Source organism: Panonychus citri, unplaced genomic scaffold (assembly GCF_014898815.1).
Source record: "Panonychus citri isolate SS breed McGregor unplaced genomic scaffold, ASM1489881v1 Contig00090, whole genome shotgun sequence".
In the NCBI taxonomy this organism is placed as follows: Eukaryota; Metazoa; Arthropoda; class Arachnida; order Trombidiformes; family Tetranychidae; genus Panonychus; species Panonychus citri.
In genome coordinates this window covers 72949-94295 of record NW_026515495.1, presented here as the reverse complement: position 1 = coordinate 94295, position 21347 = coordinate 72949, and the positions used below count along the sequence as shown (strand labels likewise).

At 32.2% G+C, this 21347-nt stretch overlaps 7 protein-coding genes across 10 annotated transcripts; 4 read left to right on the top strand and 3 right to left on the bottom strand.

Moving 5' to 3' along the window:
- The first annotated feature begins 204 nt into the window (after nt 1–204).
- Nucleotides 205–4891, top strand: LOC128387468 (uncharacterized). Its single transcript, XM_053346673.1, is given in 5 exon segments — nt 205–1605; nt 1684–2402; nt 2405–3025; nt 3028–3503; nt 3580–4891. Coding segments are annotated over 5 exon segments (4287 nt in total). The 5' UTR covers nt 205–352; the 3' UTR covers nt 4798–4891.
- Nucleotides 4814–5996, bottom strand: LOC128387477 (vacuolar protein-sorting-associated protein 36-like). The gene has a single exon (XM_053346685.1). It carries the CDS (start codon nt 5815–5817, stop codon nt 5077–5079), a length of 741 nt encoding a protein of 246 aa, XP_053202660.1. The 5' UTR covers nt 5818–5996; the 3' UTR covers nt 4814–5076.
- A 626-nt stretch (nt 5997–6622) lies between these two features.
- Nucleotides 6623–18366, bottom strand: LOC128387476 (schwannomin-interacting protein 1-like). 4 transcript variants are annotated; one of them, XM_053346682.1, is made up of 6 exons: nt 18264–18366; nt 8085–8122; nt 7747–7923; nt 7169–7655; nt 7007–7106; nt 6623–6936 (listed from the first exon to the last, which is right to left on the bottom strand). In XM_053346682.1, exons 2-6 carry the CDS (start codon nt 8115–8117, stop codon nt 6873–6875), a joined length of 861 nt encoding a protein of 286 aa, XP_053202657.1. In that variant the 5' UTR covers nt 8118–8122; nt 18264–18366; the 3' UTR covers nt 6623–6872. The 4 variants fall into 4 exon arrangements, with proteins under 4 accessions (XP_053202657.1, XP_053202658.1, XP_053202656.1 ...); XM_053346683.1 differs by lacking the exon at nt 18264–18366 and adding an exon at nt 9024–9042; XM_053346681.1 differs by lacking the exon at nt 18264–18366 and having other exon boundaries at nt 8085–8754.
- Nucleotides 9308–11889, top strand: LOC128387478 (uncharacterized). The gene is made up of 2 exons (XM_053346686.1): nt 9308–9728; nt 10677–11889. The coding sequence occupies exons 1-2, from the start codon at nt 9658–9660 to the stop codon at nt 11239–11241; spliced, it is 636 nt and encodes a 211-aa protein (XP_053202661.1). The 5' UTR covers nt 9308–9657; the 3' UTR covers nt 11242–11889.
- On the top strand, nt 12015–13953 carry LOC128387475 (kynurenine aminotransferase-like). Its single transcript, XM_053346680.1, has 6 exons — nt 12015–12171; nt 12244–12388; nt 12443–12808; nt 12872–12992; nt 13071–13501; nt 13596–13953. Exons 1-6 carry the CDS (start codon nt 12128–12130, stop codon nt 13752–13754), a joined length of 1266 nt encoding a protein of 421 aa, XP_053202655.1. The 5' UTR covers nt 12015–12127; the 3' UTR covers nt 13755–13953.
- Nucleotides 13878–15855, bottom strand: LOC128387473 (kelch-like protein 18). Its single transcript, XM_053346677.1, has one exon. The coding sequence runs from the start codon at nt 15705–15707 to the stop codon at nt 14007–14009; it is 1701 nt and encodes a 566-aa protein (XP_053202652.1). The 5' UTR covers nt 15708–15855; the 3' UTR covers nt 13878–14006.
- Nucleotides 18367–18488: 122 nt separating the features above from the next.
- Nucleotides 18489–21291, top strand: LOC128387471 (uncharacterized). The gene is made up of 8 exons (XM_053346675.1): nt 18489–18731; nt 18807–18911; nt 18987–19069; nt 19145–19485; nt 19550–20413; nt 20490–20612; nt 20687–20784; nt 20868–21291. The coding sequence occupies exons 1-8, from the start codon at nt 18607–18609 to the stop codon at nt 21211–21213; spliced, it is 2085 nt and encodes a 694-aa protein (XP_053202650.1). The 5' UTR covers nt 18489–18606; the 3' UTR covers nt 21214–21291.
- The last annotated feature ends 56 nt before the right edge of the window (nt 21292–21347 follow it).

Sequence of the window (21347 nt, the reverse complement as noted above, 5' to 3'; positions counted from 1 at the left end):
GAAAACAATTTACAACTTGAATCAATTTGATTCTTAATTGTTAAGACAAAAATATTTCATTCGAAATCAACGCCATCTATCGATTTATAATCGAAGGTAAATAAAAGAATTTGAGTTGTGCTGCCATCTAGCGATTTTCTACAAAAAGTAGGAATCGATATTTGGAAAGAAAAATATCCGATCCTTTGGGCTCCATTGAGGCGCCAAAAGTGTTGAGTTTGTTTAATGTTGAGATTAATTTTTGAATTGATTTCTTTTTGTGGAATCAGTTTAATTTAATTATCTCTTGTGTTATTTAGTGTTGTTTGTTTAGTTTGTTGTGTTGATTTAACTGCTTCTCTGGGTGGTGATAATGTCCAATTCATGTGTTAAACAGGTTAAAAGTAAATATTGTTCATCCATTAGTGAAGGATTGAAAATATCTTCTTGGCTTCAAGGGGATCAAGCGAAATGTTTAATTACAGTTAGAAAAGCAATTAAAATATTTCAAGATCATCTACAGTCTGAGACTTGTCATTGTATTGTTAAAGCTTCTAACCTGTTAATCTTATCGGTCAATTATTATCAACTGTTTCTACTTTCATTGGAAAATCATACCAAGTCAATTGAAGAAGAGGAAAAAAAATATGATCACGTTGAGAATGAGGGAAATCAATCAACCGATTCTCAATCTCATTCCGAATCTGGTCATGGCGATGAAGCAATTTCCGGATCACAATTTCCAAATATTGAAAAATCTAAACCTTCCCGTTATTCTAACCTTTTATTACCACAATTTGTTAACATTAACACTCAACAAACTCTTCTTAAACCATTGAACAAATGTATTCAATGTCTTCGAGAATCATTTGCTGGAGCTTCAACTATTCCTATTAAATTACTTGAAGGATTAAAGATTAACACACTTTTATTAACAGCTCATAATATTTACCATTGTTACACACAGCCTGATTACCGATACCTTTGTTCACGATTGATGGTTGAATTGGCTGGAAAAATTTTACCCGATGAAAAGGAATCACTACTTACAGCTTATCATTTGCTGATCCGTTTCTACCTTGATTATAATATCTTATCAAAAGCGGATAGATTTTTAAAAATGGCTCAATCACTGATGGTCACCATGAAGATAGAGGGTTACCAAAATTACCAAGCGGCATTAATTTACCTGGATCAATGTGAAATTGAAATGCGAACAGGAGAAGAGGATAAAAGTGGACTCAAGTTGAAAGATTTCCTAAAATCAGATTATCTCAAGAAATTGACACTTAATCGTTACCATTTGAAAGGATTAGCTTGTCTGGTTGCCTCCAAATTCCCGTCATCATATCAATTCTCACAAGAATATAGTGAATTTATTGAACCTCTTCACATCGCTTTGACCATTTTAAAACGATGGCATCGTCATCTACTTTATCCAGATGAAAAACGGCCCATAACAGTTGAAGAAGATCATCTTTGGTTTAAATATGAAATTTACTCATTTAGCTTTGAGATTTTAACCATGATTAAAACTTTCTACATGAACATTGGATTCCCAATGGAGCTATCATTTTTTTCCAACTGTCTTTTAGCCCTTACCCGTCGTAACTGTTTTCTCAATTGGTGAGTAAAGAAATCTTTCCATCAATATATCAATATCTAATCAAGCGATCTAATTACTATTCTCTTGATTTTTTTTAGGTCCACTCAGATCATGAAAATCGGTGCGACAATTGATATGAAATGTGATAAAACTAAATGTGCTTCTTTCAAGCTTCAACTTGGGATTCTTGCTCTCACCTTTAAATCTAATACATTTACTAAATTAGATTCTGTTAATAGTGAAAACGATGAAGTGAAACCACCAGGATTAACAGTAAATACTCATCGTATTGATTTAGATTCTGAACTTCAAGAAGATTGTGATACAGATTATTCAAAGATTACTGGAAATTCTGGTCCTGATCGATGTGTCCATGATCTTGGTCATGTTCCTGCTTGGGAGGTTGAGAAAATTTTAAGAAAAGGAAACTTTGTTAATGAAGATGAAGATTTTCCAATTGATGAATTAACCATCATGAAAATGCTCAATTCAACAGGGATGAAACTTCCCTTTCCTTATAATCTTCGTTACGTTGAACTGGTTACTTTAATATGTTGTGATAAAAAACTATTCAGCAAACAATTGATTGATAAAATATTGGAAATCTTTTCAGAATTTACAGACTCCAATCATCCCATGTATGAAAAAGTAATTAAGCACCTTCACATTACCAAAGAAAATTTTAATTCTCAAGAAATGAGCGATGTTATATTAATGGAAGCAACTTTTTTCGATTTGTTGACTGACCAATATCTAGAAAATGGTCAATTCGAACCAGTTATAGAAACAACAACCATTTTCTTATCGAAACTTATATTACCTGCGCCAATTTAACCATTCGAGACTTAATTGGTCGACTGTTGTTAAAACTCATCATTGCCAAGAATCAATTACTTAATGTGAGACCATTTTTTCCAGAATTTGATTCAAAAGAAGTTCAAGAGAAAATGATTCGCCCAATTCTGGTCTGTAAAACACCGCCACCCGTTCGAGTTAATATGAATCGGATTAATGCTCCAGATAGAAAACCAAATTATCGAATGGATGAACTTCGTGATTATGCTAAAAGTTTACACGAAGCTCCCAAGAAACAAGCACCAAGAAAATCTTCTAGAATTTTATCTCGAAAAAGTTCCGTGATAAGTGATAAATTGAGTTCTACTGATTCTGATATCGTTATATTGTCAGAGAACATTGAACCCCCGCCAATGGTAACACCAGCTCGGCGAACTCGAGCTCCTGCCAAGAATAAAACTCCATCAACAGCGAAAAGTAAACGAGTTGAACCTTTAACTTCATCGAAAAAGTTAACTAAACGAGAACTCAAAGAAAATGCCTTGGATAGTTTGACCGAAGCCATTGATTGTATTACACTTTCAGATGATAAAGATAACGACGAAGAAGAAGAAGAAGATGTTTTCAATAATCGACAGAATATAATCACGAAATAATTAATGGCCCATCAAATGTCACCAACAACATCAATGCTCTCAAAAGTTTACTCACCTTTTTCTCTAATCATCCACCAATCGATTTCTATCTGGCTCTTCATTATCAACTATTCCTACTCTATTCTTCAACCAACAAACCCAATCCACTCGCTTCCTCATATCATTTCCACGAATGTTCAAATTCTGCTATGGTTCGATATCGAGCGATTTTCACAACGGAAAATAAAAAACGTCTCAAACTACCAAGCGAGCTCTCTATTGGAAATTTGATTTTTAATCCAGTAAATGACATTAATTATCAAAATCTTTCTAAACAAACACAAATACTTCCCGAAACTTGGCGAATTGTACAAATATGTTCGTACCCGAACACCAAAAGTGACCGGGGAATTCCCGATCTAATGATAACTCGATGGCAAAAGAATAAGAAAACTTTAATGATCAGAATCAAAGGAAATCCAGATAAAGTAAGTTCTGAACTTTTGATCTTTCGAGTTCCTCATTAATTTCATTATTTATTTCTCTCTTTCTTTTAACAATTAGTTTACAAGGAATTTTATGGACGAATTTTATGAAATCATTGAACTTTCCAATGCCTCAATACGGAAACAAGACAGTCAAACATTCTGGACAGCGAGATCGGCTCTTAATCAACGACTTGAAATGCTTTTGCAAAGTGTAGCCGATACTTGGTTAGGTCCATTCAAAGCGTTACTTATGGGCTTCACCGATGATACCAAATTGAATGAATTTCGTTCAGCGATCAAGAAGAGTGTAAACAATTTCTTTGATTCCAGTTTTTGTCGTGATGAAGATCTATTTAATTGCATAATTGAAGCTTTTCCAACGCTATCGAAGCAACAATTTGAAACGGCAATTTGTTTCCTCTTCAGCCAATTTTCATTCACTCTTCTAGAGGAATGTTATCATAATTGTTTGGAGATATTTGAAACATTCTATTCTGATGAAGAAAAGAAAGTTTTACTTCAGAATGTTGATTTTCACCCTGTTGGGTTAATTGTTAACAAACCATTGGAAGGATTTCCATTTGAATCATTACCGAATGCAGTTTCCGCTAATCAACAGTTCTTCCGGATTCCTTCACTTCGTTTCCTCATTTCTCTGGTTGAAACTCACATGAAGAGAGATAAACTTTTCACCCAAGGTGTTAATCATCAAAAAGCCTATTATTTATTGAATCCAAGTGCTAACTTGATGAAAACGGAGAAACGATTTAGAGAAAAGTTTCTCAATCAAGTCAAGTGGAAAGGAGTCATTGGTGGAGCTCCTGATTGTAAAGATTTACAAAGTTCATTGAATTCTCGTGATTTATATATCTATTTTGGTCATGGTGCTGGTTCAAGATATTACAAAACTGTTCCTGATGGAATTGACTCTTTAAGTATAAGAACCGCTTCTCTAATTGTTGGCTGTTGTAGTGGTAAATTGTTCCTTGATGGTTCAATGTTTGACTCTTTTGGGACACCTTATCGTTTTATGATCAATGGATGTCCAACTTATCTTGGTCTTCTTTGGGATGTTACCGATGGTGATATTGATAGATTTGCTGATAGACTTTTAAGTTTATGGTTACCTGATTGGGAACAAACTGAAGCAAAGGAATCGAAAGATGATCAACCAATTAAATACAAAGAATTATGTAAATCACTAATTTATGCTCGATTTGCATGTCGATTCAAACTTTTAACTGGAGCTGCACCAGTAATTTATGGACTTCCCATAACAATTAGTTCACATTAATCGCAATTCCATCACATCGATTTAGGCAATTTAATGTTTTCTCAATTAATTGAAACAAAATTGTACAAAAAGATATTTTTTTCAATCTCGTCAATCCAATTCTTGGCTATTCCTCATTGTAATTTTCAATTTTAAGGCTTTTAAACCAATCGAAATGATTAACATGACAGAAAGGAAAAAGAAAACAATAGAAACCTCATTTTTGAACAAGAATCAAATTTAACTTTTAGAAATACTAACTGTTAGATTTGTTGATTGTTTCCATTTTTCATAGTCAATTCAATTATGTATAAATTTATTTGGAAAGAAAGCTAATCCTTGAATAGATTCATCTCTACAAGCGAAACCTTGATTTTCACAATTTAACAATCGCTGACGAGCAAGTGAAAGACTAATACCAAGGTGAAGAGCCAGTTGATTAGCCGTTAATCCGGGTTTCTTTAGATCAACACAATTTTCTTTGATGATTTTTAACGTCTCTTGGTTCATTAACTCTTGATTACAATTGTCAGCTTGGATAACCATTAAACCAGAATCATATTTAACTAGACTATAGCCCAACCTTTGGCTCTTGAGGGTGTAACAGGCATTGAGCAGATCCTCCGATGAAATCAGGTCAAGACCTCGAGATCGGTTGACCGCACAAAAGATGTCAGCTAAAGCCATGATCCCATCACTTTTATCAATCATTGGTTTAATCACTAAGGCCACTTGTTTACCAAGATCACGGAAATAGTGACTTTCATTTGCATACTTTTCCCGTGTAACCAAATCCTCCAAACCTTCATTAATACCTAAATTGAGGAGATATGATTTAAAGAGAACAGTTTCATCTTTGGAAATCTCTTTATTTCCTTTTTCTTTCAAGAGTTGAACCATTCCTTGAGCTAAACGAGCCATGTCACCGGCTTTCTCCATCAATTTATTTAAATCTTGAAAAGACTCCGAAATATTTTTATCAGTCTCTGTTTGCTGTTGTTTAATTTTTCTTTCTATCCCAGCGATTCCAATGTGAGACATGATTATCACTATTCACTTTCTAATATCACCTAATGGATAAAAAAAAAGGCTTAAAGAAAAAAGAATTCAAAAAATCGGTAATACTAGACAATAACAATTCAATTGTCAATATTTTGAGAAAAAGATTTTTTGTTTTGGTTAGTTGAACTTTCCACCGTCAATAGATGTCGCTATTTATGTTTACGATTGTTTTATGATCAAAGAGTAGAGTGAATTTCACCCAGTGAAAGAGAGAGATCGAAATGAAGGGAAAATGTGTGTTAGGTTAGGTTGATGGTGTAGGTTTACCGCACTTATAGTGGCTCCATTAAGGAGAGGATGCTCATGATCCTTTCTGATTTGGATCTAAAAAGTTTGATCCATTGATGTGTTTCAAAGAAATTCAATATTTCAGTATCAATCATCTCTTTCGTTATGAGATAATATTTTTTCGGTTTCCGTGGTAACAGAATGTATTCCTTGATTTCGTATGATTTGAGTAATTCTGTAAGTTTATCAGTTTGTTTCTTTTTGATTGTTTGTATCTGATATGTGTAGTATTTTGGTATGAATGATCCAAAAGTTATTCATCAATTTCACCACATCCATGAGTCTTTTTATAAATTGGATGAATCTAATATGCTTTTTCATTTATTTACCGAAGTTGTTCCTATTTATGACTCTGCTATTCGTGCGATACATTTGCATTAATACACTAAACCAGGTGGTTGTCTCAATTTTTTCGTTGTTTGTTGTTTTCTAATTGATTGATTAAACCAATCAATTTATTGTTGAAAATGAAGTAAAATACAATGATTAAGAAATGTAATCGGGTTAATTGTTACACATTCTAATGTATCCAATCAATTGAACGGTTTTAAGCAGCCTCGTAACAGAATGGCTATGATACATGTATTTTATCAATTCTGACAAATTGTTACTTGATTGTTATTTATGATTAAAGATTATTGAAATTGTACAATCAACTTAGTCTCAACTAAATTATCAACCTTAACTCGTTAAAAAAAGCTATCAATATATTGTGTTAATTGTTACAATTAGATCGAGTTAAACTATTAGTTTGATGATTTTCGAATTAATCCAGAACTCCTCGAATTTGAATATTTCATCCGTTTTAATCTGAAAACGAGAAGATATTGATTTAGTATGTAGAATTTTTCCTGATAATTATTCATAAAATGTTACTCACAAAAATATTGTCGCATCTTCAATGTCAACTAGAATTGAATCTTGTTCCATGTGAAGCTCATCTCGATCTTGTAGCATTTGAACCAATTCTTCATTGAGAACTAAACGACAGGAGATTAATAATCTATTAATCGATGGTCTAATAAATCTTTCATTAACTTACCTTCGATTCTTGAATGTAAATCATTTACAATAATCTGTAGTTTTGCAATGGACATTTCTTTCAGAATTTCACGACTGAAAACTCTATCAACGGGTAATTGGATCAATTTTGATATACGATTGGGCTTAAATTTGGTTCTTTCCGTTTCCATTTGCATCTGAGCCATTTCTTTTGCTTGGCTCAGCGCAAATTTGGCCTCGGCAATGATTAAATTGTGATAACGATGAAAATTGGACATGTCATTTGGCCGAGCAGTATTGAGAATATATCTGAATCGCTCCATCTTGTTTCGCCTTAGATTAACCATCAAATCCCTTGGTTTCTCTCTGTTTATCTTTAATCCTTCAATTTCATTACTCAGCCGATTCTCCGTTGAATCACCATTACATTGATCAGAATTATTATCGAGATGATTTGACTGTTTATTGAAACTCTGAGAGATACGATCGAAAGCATCCTGACGGATTCGCTGTAGGTCTCGTTTTTCCTAATGAAAATGGTCGAATAGAGAAAATTAAATCTCAATTGCAATCGAAATGATAGAATTTAAATCTAATTCAATCAATTGATTAATTTACCTCGAAATGGTCAGGGGTTTTATTGAAGAAACACATTCGAAGGTCACTTGTATTGGTAATCAATTTATTCAGATAGCCTTTCTTATGACCAACTGATGATTTCCATGATGATTTATTGATTGTCTCATCATCATTTTCCATTGCTAATCGTCTTCTAATCTCTTCCCTGTCTTGCATCTATTAGTATATAAGAATAATTAATCAATGAATAGAGAAACAAAAACCATGGGTAACCCTTAGCATGGGAAATTCAGTTCATTTATCAATCGGATTTCAATGAAGAACATGAAACATTATTATTGATTGATTGCGAAAAGAAATTAATTGATTAAACTTACCGAGATTGATCGAACCGCCAAATTACTGGTCATATCAGCTTTGGACATTTCAATTGAATACGAATAATTATCAGGAGAAAAAATTAATTAAATCATGAGAGAAATAAAAGAAATCAAATCAATCAACTGTCGAATCGTAAGAATTGAATTTTTTCTCGAAACTGAAAGTTTCCAATTGTCACCAAATAGATTACATTGAGATTTGATTCGTGATTATTTAGAATTGTAATCAGAGGAAATTGATTGTTTATCTCTAATTATTTGTTATTTGGTGTCACTTTGGATAACAATCAAAACATGATTAAATTGTAATGGAAATGGAGTCGACTCCAATCAGAATTGATCATGAACTTGAGATTCGTCTCAATAGGTTGAGGGTTAAGTTGATCAAGTTAACAATAATTATGATGAACAATTTGTTAATTAGAAAGACAGATTTTTCTAATCACCGAGATTCAACCATTAGATCTGAGAGGGTTTGACTTACCAACCAATTTAAATTAATTGTCAATCAAAACAGTCAAACTCATTTTAATTGTTCTTAATGATTGTAATTGTTTCTTGTTGGAGGATTTTATTAATTATCTTATTTTAACTGGGATTTTATATTCATCTGAATGAAATGTTATCTGTTATCAACTTGAATTACTTTTGATAATCTCAATATGGGTTAACTATACAGTTATTTAATCAACTATTCAGAGGATGAAGGTTTCTATCATCAATGTCATTATTTAATTTGATTGTTGTAAGTTACGCATTGATTGACATTTGCTGTAATTATCTCAATTATAATGAGAGTGATTTATTTGAATTACAATATTATAATAGTTTATTGAATTACAAGTCGAAAGAAACTTGAAAATTTTGTTTTCGACAAAGAGGAGAATCGGAAATAACATTTATCTCTGGGAAGATTTTGTTATGAAAAAAACTCACCTAGAAATAGATGATCATCATCATCATGACAATGATGGTAAAATCAATAAAATTGTGTCTTAAATTCGTTACCATGGAAACAAATGCTGAACAATAATCAGAGCGATCGAAATAGAGCTCACAGTTAGGTTCTTTTCTGTATTCGAGTTTGCTCAAAATAGAGATGAGAATTTCTTCTCATCTTCTCTGATTACTTTTTCTCTTGTTTATCTCTCTCTCTCTCTCTCTCTCTCTCTCTTTCTTTCTTTCTTTCTTTCTTTCTTTTCTTGGTCTTCTTCATCATCTCTCTGTCTCCTCATCTTCATGCATCTTACTTGAAATGTTATTATTGTTTGGGATCATTGGATTAAAGGTAATTACTCATCTAATCAATTCACTTCAAGGGTTTTTATATTGAACATCATTCTATTTGTTTAATTATAATAATTAAATCTAACTGTATTTTAATCATCGTGACAACAATCAGCCATTATGTTCACCTTACAGACATAATAACAATCAAAACTAATTTTTTTTACATTCCAATCATTAAAAGTATTCATATCAACAATCCTTAAATTATTGTTATATTTTGGATCAAATGTTAACCAATGAAAGCTAATTAAAATCTCATTCCAACAATCAACTAATCAATATGTGTAATAATAATGATGAATCAAGTTATTCAAAGCGAAAGGCTTTGGAGTTAATTACTAATATCTTCAGGTAAGAATTTAAATTTCGTATCAAATTTCACTTTCAATGGTCACCTTTAATCATTCAAGTTAATTGTTTCAATCAAATTATATTTACATTGTATATCGTTTAAATTATACAGCTAATTAATTGCTAATTGTCACAAAATAAAAGTTTAGATCCATGAGTGTGTCATTATCACCTAATTTCAATCAAATTTACATCAAGGTTATTATCATGTGGCTAATTAAATAATTCATGAGAACGATTTAATCACTCAAATTAAATTTTTCATCAAACATCAGCTCGACACTAATTAAACCAAAACTGGGTTAGATTAATTTACACTTAATAATAATCAACAATAATTGTAGTAAATTGTCTTAATATTAATTATCATAAGTAAAAAATCATTAAATGTTAACACTATTTAGATGATTAAATTGTTTCTGATTATGTTAATTCTTAACTGAAGATAAAAATATGAACCAGATTAATGATTTATGTGAACAATTTCCATGCATTCAATTGGCTTCACAATTAATCTAATTAGCAACAGTTTCTATTATTAACAATAATTAATCCGACAATTGTGATTACTTGACTGTTAATCTTTTTCCTTCCAATAAGAAAGATGATCAGCTAATCGATTGCTAATCAATGTAGATCAAATTGATGAACATTTTTAACTTAATCGTTGGACTTATTCGTAAACGATAACGAAAAGTTTATTAAAACGTCGTAACGAAAACTCGAGTCTCGAAATATGTTCAAAACTTGAGGTAAAAGACTGAGAGACAAGATTCATCAACGATTAGTTTTAATGATTATTTTCATGGAAATCAAAATAATCTAAAACCTCTAATTATCAAGTTGATTCGATAATCTAATAAAATTGAATATCATCGATCATTAATTTGAAAATCGCAATTTAATCACAGTATGAATGTATTATGAATTTGTGATTTATCGTTTCAGGAAAAAATCAAAGGAAAGGTTAAAGAGCTGGAATGAAAGTGAAAACTATCCACCAGTTTTATCAGTTGATTCTAATCACGATGATGAAGTGATTAGTATAATTGCTCCGGCTGAACCTCGACCATCAACATCCCTCCAACATTCAACTGATCACCTATCAGAGTTTGGGATTCCACCTCATTCTCCAGTTTCCCCGAGGGTAAAAAACATAAATGAAGACATGGAAGCGTTGACATTATCTCGCCAGGACAATCCTTTTATTGTTTCCAAATTGGAGAAATTATCTTCATCCGAAGAATGGTTATCATCAAATTCATCGAGTTTAACAATTCAACAAGAACTATTATCACCATCATCGTGTTCATCGTCAACATTTAACATGGAAATTGAAGAGATAACTTCAGATGTATCCAATGTTCACGAGCATTTAATTCGTTCACCTCCTCCCCAATTCCCAACCAAATTGGCCCACTTTGTGTTCCCCCTCCCGAACAGCCCAATTAAGAATCTATCGTCACGTTATGGTTCATTTCTGAGCCCCGATCGTCATTTGAAAATTGTTTGAGAAAATAATTTTATTATTATAATATATTAATAATATAAACCATTGAAAATTATTCCAATCATAACAAATAATCTGATTCATTAAAACTTCTTCATATCAACACAATAAATTTAAATCCTTTGGGAAATGTTAATGTAACAACTTAATTGTTTTGAATCTTGAATTGTGATTTACTCGGATCATTGGAAACAATTAGAAAGATATTAAAACCAAAAAAGTCCAAAAGTAAAGTTGATAATTTAGTTGAGACTAAGTTGATTGTACAATTTCAATAATCTTTAATCATCAATAACAATCAAGTGAAAATTTGTCAGAATTGATAAAATATTATATCTATTCTGTTACGAGGCTGATTAAAACCGTTCAATTGATTGGATACATTAGAATGTGTAACAATTAACCCGATTACATTTCTTAATCATTGTATTTTACTTCATTTTCAACAATAAATTGATTGGTTTAATCAATCAATTAGAAGTCAAAAAACAACGAAAATCTCAAGTACTAATCATCTCTCTTATAAGACAATTTGATTTAATCTAATCATAAATTTTAGTTGATCTTGATGGGAATGAGCCAAAAACAAAAATCATTTGCATAGAATAATCAATTTTGAGCAATTTAATCAGCACAATTAGGAACCCGGAACTAATCAGGAATCAGACATCAGACATAATGTCAAACAGTTAATCTGTTATTATAAATGACACAGAACTTGAAGCTGATCCATTTGGATCAAGATAATAATTAATTTACTATCTTTGCACAATCGCAGCACTTGAATTGATCATTAACGATGATTAAGATAATCTCAGAGTAGAAACGTTTATTGCAATTGATTTCAATTGCAAGACGATTTTCCATCAGCACAACAATTAAAGTAACAATGTCATCCTCTGATTTAGTTAAAAGACAATCCGAAAGCCCATGGTAAGTGATAACTAATTGTTTTATTAAGTTAACTGTAAAATTAATATAAATGTCACCTCTAATTGAACAAAGGGTTGAATATGGTGAACTTGGGACTAAATATAATTCAGTTAATCTGTGCAAAGGTTTTCCTGATTTTCCTCCTCCCGATCATGTAGTTGAAGCCTTAATCACTGCGGCAAGGAATCAATCATCTCACCAATACACTCGTCAATATGTAAGTTGATTAGTTTTCCCATGAATCTCCTAATTAGAGCAATTTATTTAATAGGGTCATCCAAGACTGGTCAACATATTATCTAAAATGTATAGCCAATTAATTGGAAGACCAGTTGATCCATTGAAAGAGATTTTAATTACCGTTGGTGCTTATGAAGCTCTTTTGTCAATATTTCTTGGTTTAATCAATCCTGGTGATGAAGTGATTATCGTTGAGCCTTTTTATGATTGTTATCCGCCGATGATTGAAATGGCTGGTGGAATACCTGTTTATATCTCTCTTAATCCACCAGAAGATTCAAATCAACGAACAGTTTCAAGTTCTGAATGGAAATTGGATTACAATCAATTAGCTTCTAAGTTTAATGAACGAACCAAGATGATCGTAGTTACTACACCAAATAACCCAACAGGCAAAGTAAGAATTAAACAATTATTGTTGATTCGATTTTGAATTCGAATTTTAATTGATGTATATTAGGTTTACTCGAAGGAAGAATTACTTGCAATCGGTAAATTGTGTCGGCAATATGGTTCTATTGCTGTAATGGACGAAGTCTATGAATGGGTTATTTATGATGATCTGAGTCACATTAGAATGGGTAATCGTTAACATCTAAACTACGAGTTTATCCTTTTATCCAATTTGATATTAATTTAAATTGTTACGATTTTCACAGCGAGTCTACCAGAGATGTGGCCTTACACCTTGACTGTTGGCAGTATTGGTAAAACATTCAGTGTTACTGGTTGGAAAATTGGATGGGTTTATGGTCCGAAAAAGTTAATTAATCCATTACAGATAATCCATTCGAATACGGTCCATACCTGTGCAACACCCATACAAGAAGCTTCAGCAATTGCATTGGAAATTGAATTTAACCGAATTGGTAAACCAGATTCTTATTGGAAACAATCAGCTATCGAGCTACAAGCTAAAAGAGATCTGATTATTAAGTATCTTCAAACATCGGGTGTTAATCCCACTATTCCTCAGGGTGGATTCTTTATTGTAGCTGATTATCGTAACATTAATTGGCCATCTAACGATACAATTTACAGTGAAAAAAGTCCAGGAGATAAATTTGCTAAATGGCTTTGCATTGAAAAGGTAATTAATTAATTGACCCATTGGAAGATTACTTTTGAGAAATATCTTAATCCGGTTGTTTTTGTCTAATCCAAATATTTTTTTTCGTTTGCAGAAATTATTGACGATGCCAGTGTCTTATTTTTATTCGAGTTCTAATCGAGACAAAGGCAAAAATTCAATTCGATTCTGTTTTTTCAAAAAAGATTCAACGATTCACGATGCTGGTAGAATATTGAATAAGCTCCAAGTTAAAGTAAAGTCAAATCTTTAGTTCGATTGGTACAGCTCAATAACTCATTCATCGACTCACCTTTGAACCTAGAAATCGATATGATTGTCATCAATTTCTGGTATAATGTCCTTTGTAAATGATGTATAAAGAGCCATTGTCACAAATAAGGACACTTCTTATTTTACTTTATTGTGGCGTAACAGTAATAAAATATTAAAAAAGTTTTTTCCATTGAAAACTGTATTCGAAATGTTTGAAAAGTTGTCCTGGTTGTCTCACGAAAAACTATTTTTAGTCGGTGAAATCTAAGATACCACCGATTGTCCTGGCCGCAGGTCTATCAAGTTGAGGTCCACTTGTCCACTGTTTGGTGACCAGATCAAAAATCTCTGTGGTTCTCAAACTTTCCCCACCTCTCGATCCACCAATTACCCAAACTTTAGATTGATGTTGAACTACAAGTGGACTAACCCTTTCACAGCTCATCGAGGGCATGAAATCACTTTTATCCTTGATTGGGTCATAAACTTCAACAGTTTTCAAACAAGTCGATCCATCGGTACCTCCAAAAATGTATATTAGATCATTAATCACAGTAGAACCAAAACAACGACGAGGACAATTCAAATTACCAACAAGAGTCCAAGTTCCGTTATCTGGATTTAACATCTCAACATCTCCAATAACTTGAGAATATTCCTGATGAGCTCCACCCAATACATATATACGATTCTTAATTGTGACCGCATTGTGATCACATCTCGATAGCTCCATTGAACTTGACACGATCCATTTATTTTGAACGGGATCATAAATTTCAACTGAACTCGAGGTTGTTTGTTTAGTCGTTGATCCTCCGAGCACAAATATCCTTCCTTTATAAACACACGCTGATGTCGCATACCTGCTAATATGCATTGGTTGACATCTAGACAATTCCTTGGTCCTTGGATTAAAAACTTCAACAGTATTGGTTATCCGAGACATTTCAAATCCACCAATTAGATACAATTGTCCATGTAAAGTTACATGAGCATTCATATCTCGGTGGCTGGTTAATTTAAACGATTCCCATTCATCTGAGTTTGGGTTGAGTGTTTCCATGAATCCATTATTATCGAGAATATAAATAGTCTTCTGAATGATTTTTCCATCAACTGAATTTTCATCATGAAGCAATTTTTTTACCATTAAATCATCTCGTTGATCAGGTAACATTTGGAAAATGAGAGCATCCAAAACAAAGTCAACAGATTCTTTCGAGTCAAATAACGTTCGATATTCATGAACTTTTGCCATTAGTATTTCAGGTCTCATGAAACTAATTGATATCTTATTGAGTAAAGATGTAAATTGAACTTTTCTTGATTCCAGATCGTAATTAACCCATCGTAAGATCACTTGAAATAATATCGATTGTCTCCTTATATCCGATGAAATCATTTCAATAAAATCACATAGAGAAATGTAAGGTAATTGAAGAAAAGGTAAAGTTTGAGAGACACTAATTAGATTTGATATAATAAACTGATCGGAATCTTTAATCAATTCATCACAATTAACCATTTCTCCCAAATATTTGGATCTAACCACAGTTTCGATATCTAAATGTCTCCTTAGATAATCACAGCAAATGATAACCAGACTTTCGATGCCCAAAAAATTAGCGGCAATCAGGATAAGATCAGCGTTCTTTGGGTCAATAATTATCTCCTGAGAGTAAACATAACTAATTATCAGCTGGAAAATATCTGGTTCAATGTCTTCCGATTTAATTGTGACAATATCAGAGCAAGAATCATCTAAATTAGAGTTGAACATGGCTGAAAAAAAGGGTATTGTTGCTGCGAGGATACAACGATGAGCCTCAATGGATTGATCACCGATTCTAATTGTTACATCGGTATGAGATTTACTAGTTAACAGTTCAGATAACAAATTATCACACCAATTGTTGTGGTAAACTAATTTACCTGAAAGGTGATCAGACATAATAAAAGTAACAAATATCAAATATAAATTGGTCTCAATAAGATATAAGTAGAAACTGAATCTTGTTGAAAGTGTAAACACCAAAATCTAATCAATGATTAAGCACAAATTTCCTTGGTAACATTTAATTTCCTATTGTTTATCATCATTATCATCATCATTTGTCTTCCTTCATGATAAATTTGTTTATATTCAATTTATCAGATGATTAGCAGAATCGTTGAGAGTTTAATCAAACAATTAATCAAAGCTTTCCAGAGATAAACAATTAAGTAACTTTTATTATGAATGAGAAACCATTTTTCTTACTCTAAGTTTTGTTTAGATTTTCAAAGTTAATTGTCTTGTTAATTTTGTTCATATTTCTAATACTTGATAATCAGAACCATCTCTTAATTGTGGTTATTTCAATCGATGAGAAGTGAATTGATTTAGACGATATTGTCTAATTGAGGAATCATTTTTTCCCTCGTAATTGATTGTTGACATCATGGAGACAATTGGTCTTGATTGAGTTAAATGACCATGAAATTGTTTTTTATCACCAAAATGATTAAGATAAATTGTGTGTATATGATTAATTAGAGATTGAATTTTCTTACAGATCATGATTGTGGTAAAAAGTAATGAGATTCCCGTCCAAAGATAAATGATCCCACCAAGGAAACACAATTGATCAACTAGTTTGACTTTCGGCTTTAATTTAACCTCAATTTTGGGACTTGTCGGGAAAGCAACGGCTAAACTAAACTGATCTGGTCTAATTATCTCAGATTTAAATTTACTCGTTAAAACAGCGCGATAATAGTAATCGTTACATGGAGCATGGAAATAGATATTTCGACATGAATTGTGCTCCTTTAGCTCGGCTCGATTGGTGAAATGTCCATCCATGAACCTCGAATTTAACTTGACGTAAGTCTGAGTGAACCAGGACTTATAATTATCGTAGAGTTTATTGTTGATACAATTTCGAATGCAAGTTCGCCGATGTTTACAGTCTAACGTTGTATATTGAAAACATCGAGATGAATAAGGTGCTTGTAACCCACGAATTGCCGTTCGTTTGAACGTAACAACGGCCTGATTGAAATCGGTTGTGTTAAACTGTAAGAAACTTGGATTAGCAAGGGAATCCTCTAATTCAGCATAAGTATGAGTGATAAAAATACCAATATGATTAGTGTTAATCACCGAGTTATTAAATGTAATATCAACCAAATATTTACCGACAACTAGATTATCACTATACCAAATTTGTTGAGGTAAAGATTCAAAGAACGAATAACATTTCTGATGAATACTCAAGTATTCAACGATATGGTTATAATAAACGAGACAAGGTTCCATTTGGTAACTTGTTGCATTTAAAACTTGACAATCAATTATCCATTCGTTGATTGTTGGTAATTTAGAGTCTATTTGATTCAATGATAGGGGATAATGAATGATTCCATCATGGTAGGAATAGTTTCTTAGCTCTGGTATTCGGTAAAAAAAGCACAACGATATTGAAGGTAGTTCCGCTTCTCGAGGTCTTTCAATGTGAATCGTTGATATCGTTGGATATTTGAAATAATTAATAACAATTAAAACTCCTTGAACAATTGCTCCAGCAAAGCTTAATGTAAATGCACAGTATTGGTAAAAAGTTAATGAACTTAACTCGTAGTTGTTAATTGTTTTCATCATGATTCGAGAATCAATTTGTAAAAGGAACGAGATTACAATTCAATGTTCATTGAAATGTCACTTAATCAACTGATTTTGATTGTGAATCAGCTAATCATTTTTAATATCGTTCGGAGCTCTGGGAATCAACTTGATTGTTCCTGGAACTGTTCAGATTCATAATTACTTTAATCTTGTTTTTTTATTATTGAATTATCAATAATTTTCTTGCTAATTGTCAACTTAAATATCCATTTTTTTCGGTGAGAAAATTTTTTCGATACAATTCAATACGATCCAATGTTTTTTCTTTTCAGATACTACAATTACTTTCGCAATTAAAATTGCTGTTTTCTCATTAACAAAGATTTACGTCAATCTCTTGATAATTAAATTTTTCTCATGAATTAGTCTCAAATAATTGAGTTATAAACGAGAGAAATAAATTAGTTTATTTAAATTGTCTCGAAACTTTTGGTTTTCACTCAATTTTCCAATAACATTGAAATGAAATTAACAATTTTCTCAGGTTTAAACATCATTGATTAACTATTAATAGCTTGTGATTGACAGAAAATGTGAATTGTCTTAATATTTAATTTAATTTTCTATTTTTGCTTCTATCAACTAAACTGACTTAATTTAAATCAGTTGACAATTTTTTTCAAACTCAATTTATTTCTAATCGTCATGAACATCATATACTTGAATTTCACGATGAACAAACAAATCTAAGGTCATTATCATCAGCGATATTCCCGTTTAATGAAACAATTGAAAGAAAGAGAATAAGTTAATTCTAAATATCCAATCGATCGTCAAAATGTAATTATCTTAATTGCTGACAAATAATCTTATTGGTAATTGGGTTTAAAATTTACTCACTCAAATTTTATTAGGTCCATTTTGTTTCAATCCATGATTCCATTTCCATCAAAGGGGTGCCACAGGATAGATAGTCTTTGATGATAACCAATTTACATTTAAAAACCTCCACCTTAATTTGATTAATTCACTTTTAATTAATAAAATTGAAGAGCTCAATTAATTGTTTTGTCGGATTAAATTTTCTTCCACCAACAGATGGCGCCACTTATGTTCCATGTGCTCTCACATGTTTGTTAATGTGCTTTAAATTAAATTGTGTTTACGGTTTTGTTTTATTAACTTTGTCTGCTAAATTGTTTAAGTTTGTCTGTTTAATTGTTTTAATTTATTGACTTTCATCATGGGTCGTAAGGCTAAGTATGATGAGAAAAGAAGGATTAAGAAAAAACCCCGAGAACAAAAGAGACAAGGAGCTCCTGAGCTTCCGTTTGAGGTTCCACATGATCCGAGGCCTGTTGCTAAAAAGTAAGTATTGGATTTGATTTTCTCTGTTGATTATTGAATAATTCACTGAATCTTATTCTCGAATAATTTCTTTAGACTCCAAGATCAACTAGACATTGTAAAGGCGAAAATAAAAGCTAAACAAGCGGCCAAGAAAAAGTTGAAAATGAAATTAGAACCAGAGATTGATGTTGATAAAGAGTAAGTTTTAATTTCGCACAGAAAAAAGATTTTTCCATTTTAATTATTCCATTGCTTTTCTTAATGTTCTTTCAGGCTTGAAGATGATGAGCAGCAAGCTATCAAGCCTAAGCCTTCAATTAAAGAGAAAAAGATTAAGATGACAAGGAAAATGAAAAGTAAGTCCAAGTTGTTACTCATATACTAGGGTTCGTGTTTTATTTGGTGTTAATTGTGATTTCTTTTATTGATAGAGATGCGAATCAATGAACGACGGTTAGAGAAGCAATCTGAATTGAAGTCTGGTGGTCAAAATGAAGAGAAGGAGCAAGTGGAAGAATTAGAAGCCGAGGAAGAAGAGGAAAAAGAAGAAGAAGCACCACAACCACCGCCACAAACAAAGAAGAATAAAGGAAAAGATAAATTGGAGAAAAAATCAAAGAAAATGAAAAAAATGGCGACTTTCCAAGCAAATGATGAGCAACACGAAGATGACGAAGTCCAGGACATGGCTTCCGATGAAGAAAAGGACCAAAAAGACAACTCTCATACCACCAAACCCGAGGACGATGAATTTGATGATGAAGATGATGAGGTAACAAATAATATGGAGTAAATAATTTCTTCTAGAGAATTTACTCAATTCTTTTTCTTTATAGTTCCCCCAGTCTCAGAATGGAATGCAATCGATAAGCCAAGAGCCGATGGGAATGTACGACGATGGCTATGGATTATTTCAACTTCCTTCCAAAGAAGAGATTGAACAAATGGATCAAACTATGGGCTATCAGACAACCTCATTGAAAGAGAGAATCGGAGAGATTAATTTTATATTAGCCAATTTCAATGAGAGAAGACAAGCAGGAAAGCAAAGAAAAGAATACTTAGCCGTTCTCAAGCACGATCTTTGTGCTCTTTATGATTATAACGAATTTTTAATGGAAAAATTCATGGAATTATTCAAACCAACTGAACTTCTTCAATTCATTGAATCTTCCGAAGCCCAGAGACCTGTGACCATCCGAACGAACACTCTGAAAACCCGTAGAAAAGATTTAGCCCAAGCCCTAATCAATCGTGGGGTAAATTTGGATCCTATCGGTGAATGGTCAAGAGTTGGTTTGGTCATCTATGATTCTCAGGTTCCTATCGGAGCTACTCCTGAATATCTAGCTGGACATTACATGTTACAAGGAGCCGCTTCGTTATTACCCGTCATGGCTTTAGCTCCCAAAGAGAATGAGAAAATATTAGATATGTGCTCAGCTCCCGGAGGTAAAACGACCCATATCGCAGCGATCATGAAAAATACTGGAACACTGTTTGCCAATGATTCTAATAAAGATCGTGCCAAAGCAACTAAGGGTAATATTCATCGATTAGGAATCAATAATTGTATACTTAGTGCTGTTGATGGACGCAAATTTCCTCCCATCATGAAAGGTTTTGATAGGGTTTTGTTAGATGCACCTTGTAGTGGAACTGGAGTTATATCAAAAGATAATGCTGTAAAGAGTATGAAGGTAAATAGATTTTGATTTAGTTATTCTTTGATCATCTTTCTTCAATTGACTTACTAATTATTTATTTTCATTCTAGGATTCAAATGATGTTCAAAGATGTTGTACTTTACAGAAGCAACTTATTCTCGCAGCGATTGATTGTTTAGATGCCAATTCTCAGAGTGGTGGATATTTAGTTTATTCAACTTGTTCTGTATTGGTGAGTTTTCATTATTCTAATTATTTTTGAACTTTTCTAATTTTGTTTTGATTGTTTTTTGCTCCTTCTCATAGGTTGAAGAAAATGAATGGGTAGTTGATTATGCTATTAGAAAACGTAACGTGAAATTATGTCCAACTGGAATTAATTTTGGTCGCGAGGGTTTCACAAGGTAATTAAAAGATTTCCAAATTTGGACTGAAATAATATTAATTGTTGTATTAATCTTATTATTATCTATTGTAATTCTAATAGGTTCAGACATAGGAGATTTCATCCATCACTTTCATTGACAAGACGATTTTATCCTCATGCACATAATACTGATGGTTTTTTCGTGGCGAAATTGAAAAAGTTTTCAAATTCCATTCCAATTCAGCAGACTAAAGAAAAACAGGAGAAAAAGAATAAGAATAAAAACAAAGATGGCGAAGACCAAGATGAAGAAGATTCAGATGATGATGATGATGATGATGATGATGATGAAGATGAAGATGAAGATGAAGATGAAAATGAAAATGAAAACGAAGATGAAGATGAAGATGAGAATGAGAATGGGGATGAGGATGAGGATGAGGATGATGATGGAGATGGAGATTGAGACGATGATATTGATTAACATATTTTGTAAAATCTTTTCAATTCATGTTTAAAATAAAGGAAAAATTTATTGACTTCATTTTGTTTTCCATTGGAAGTTCATTAACTTGCTTTGAAAATTGAGAAAAGTTTTTC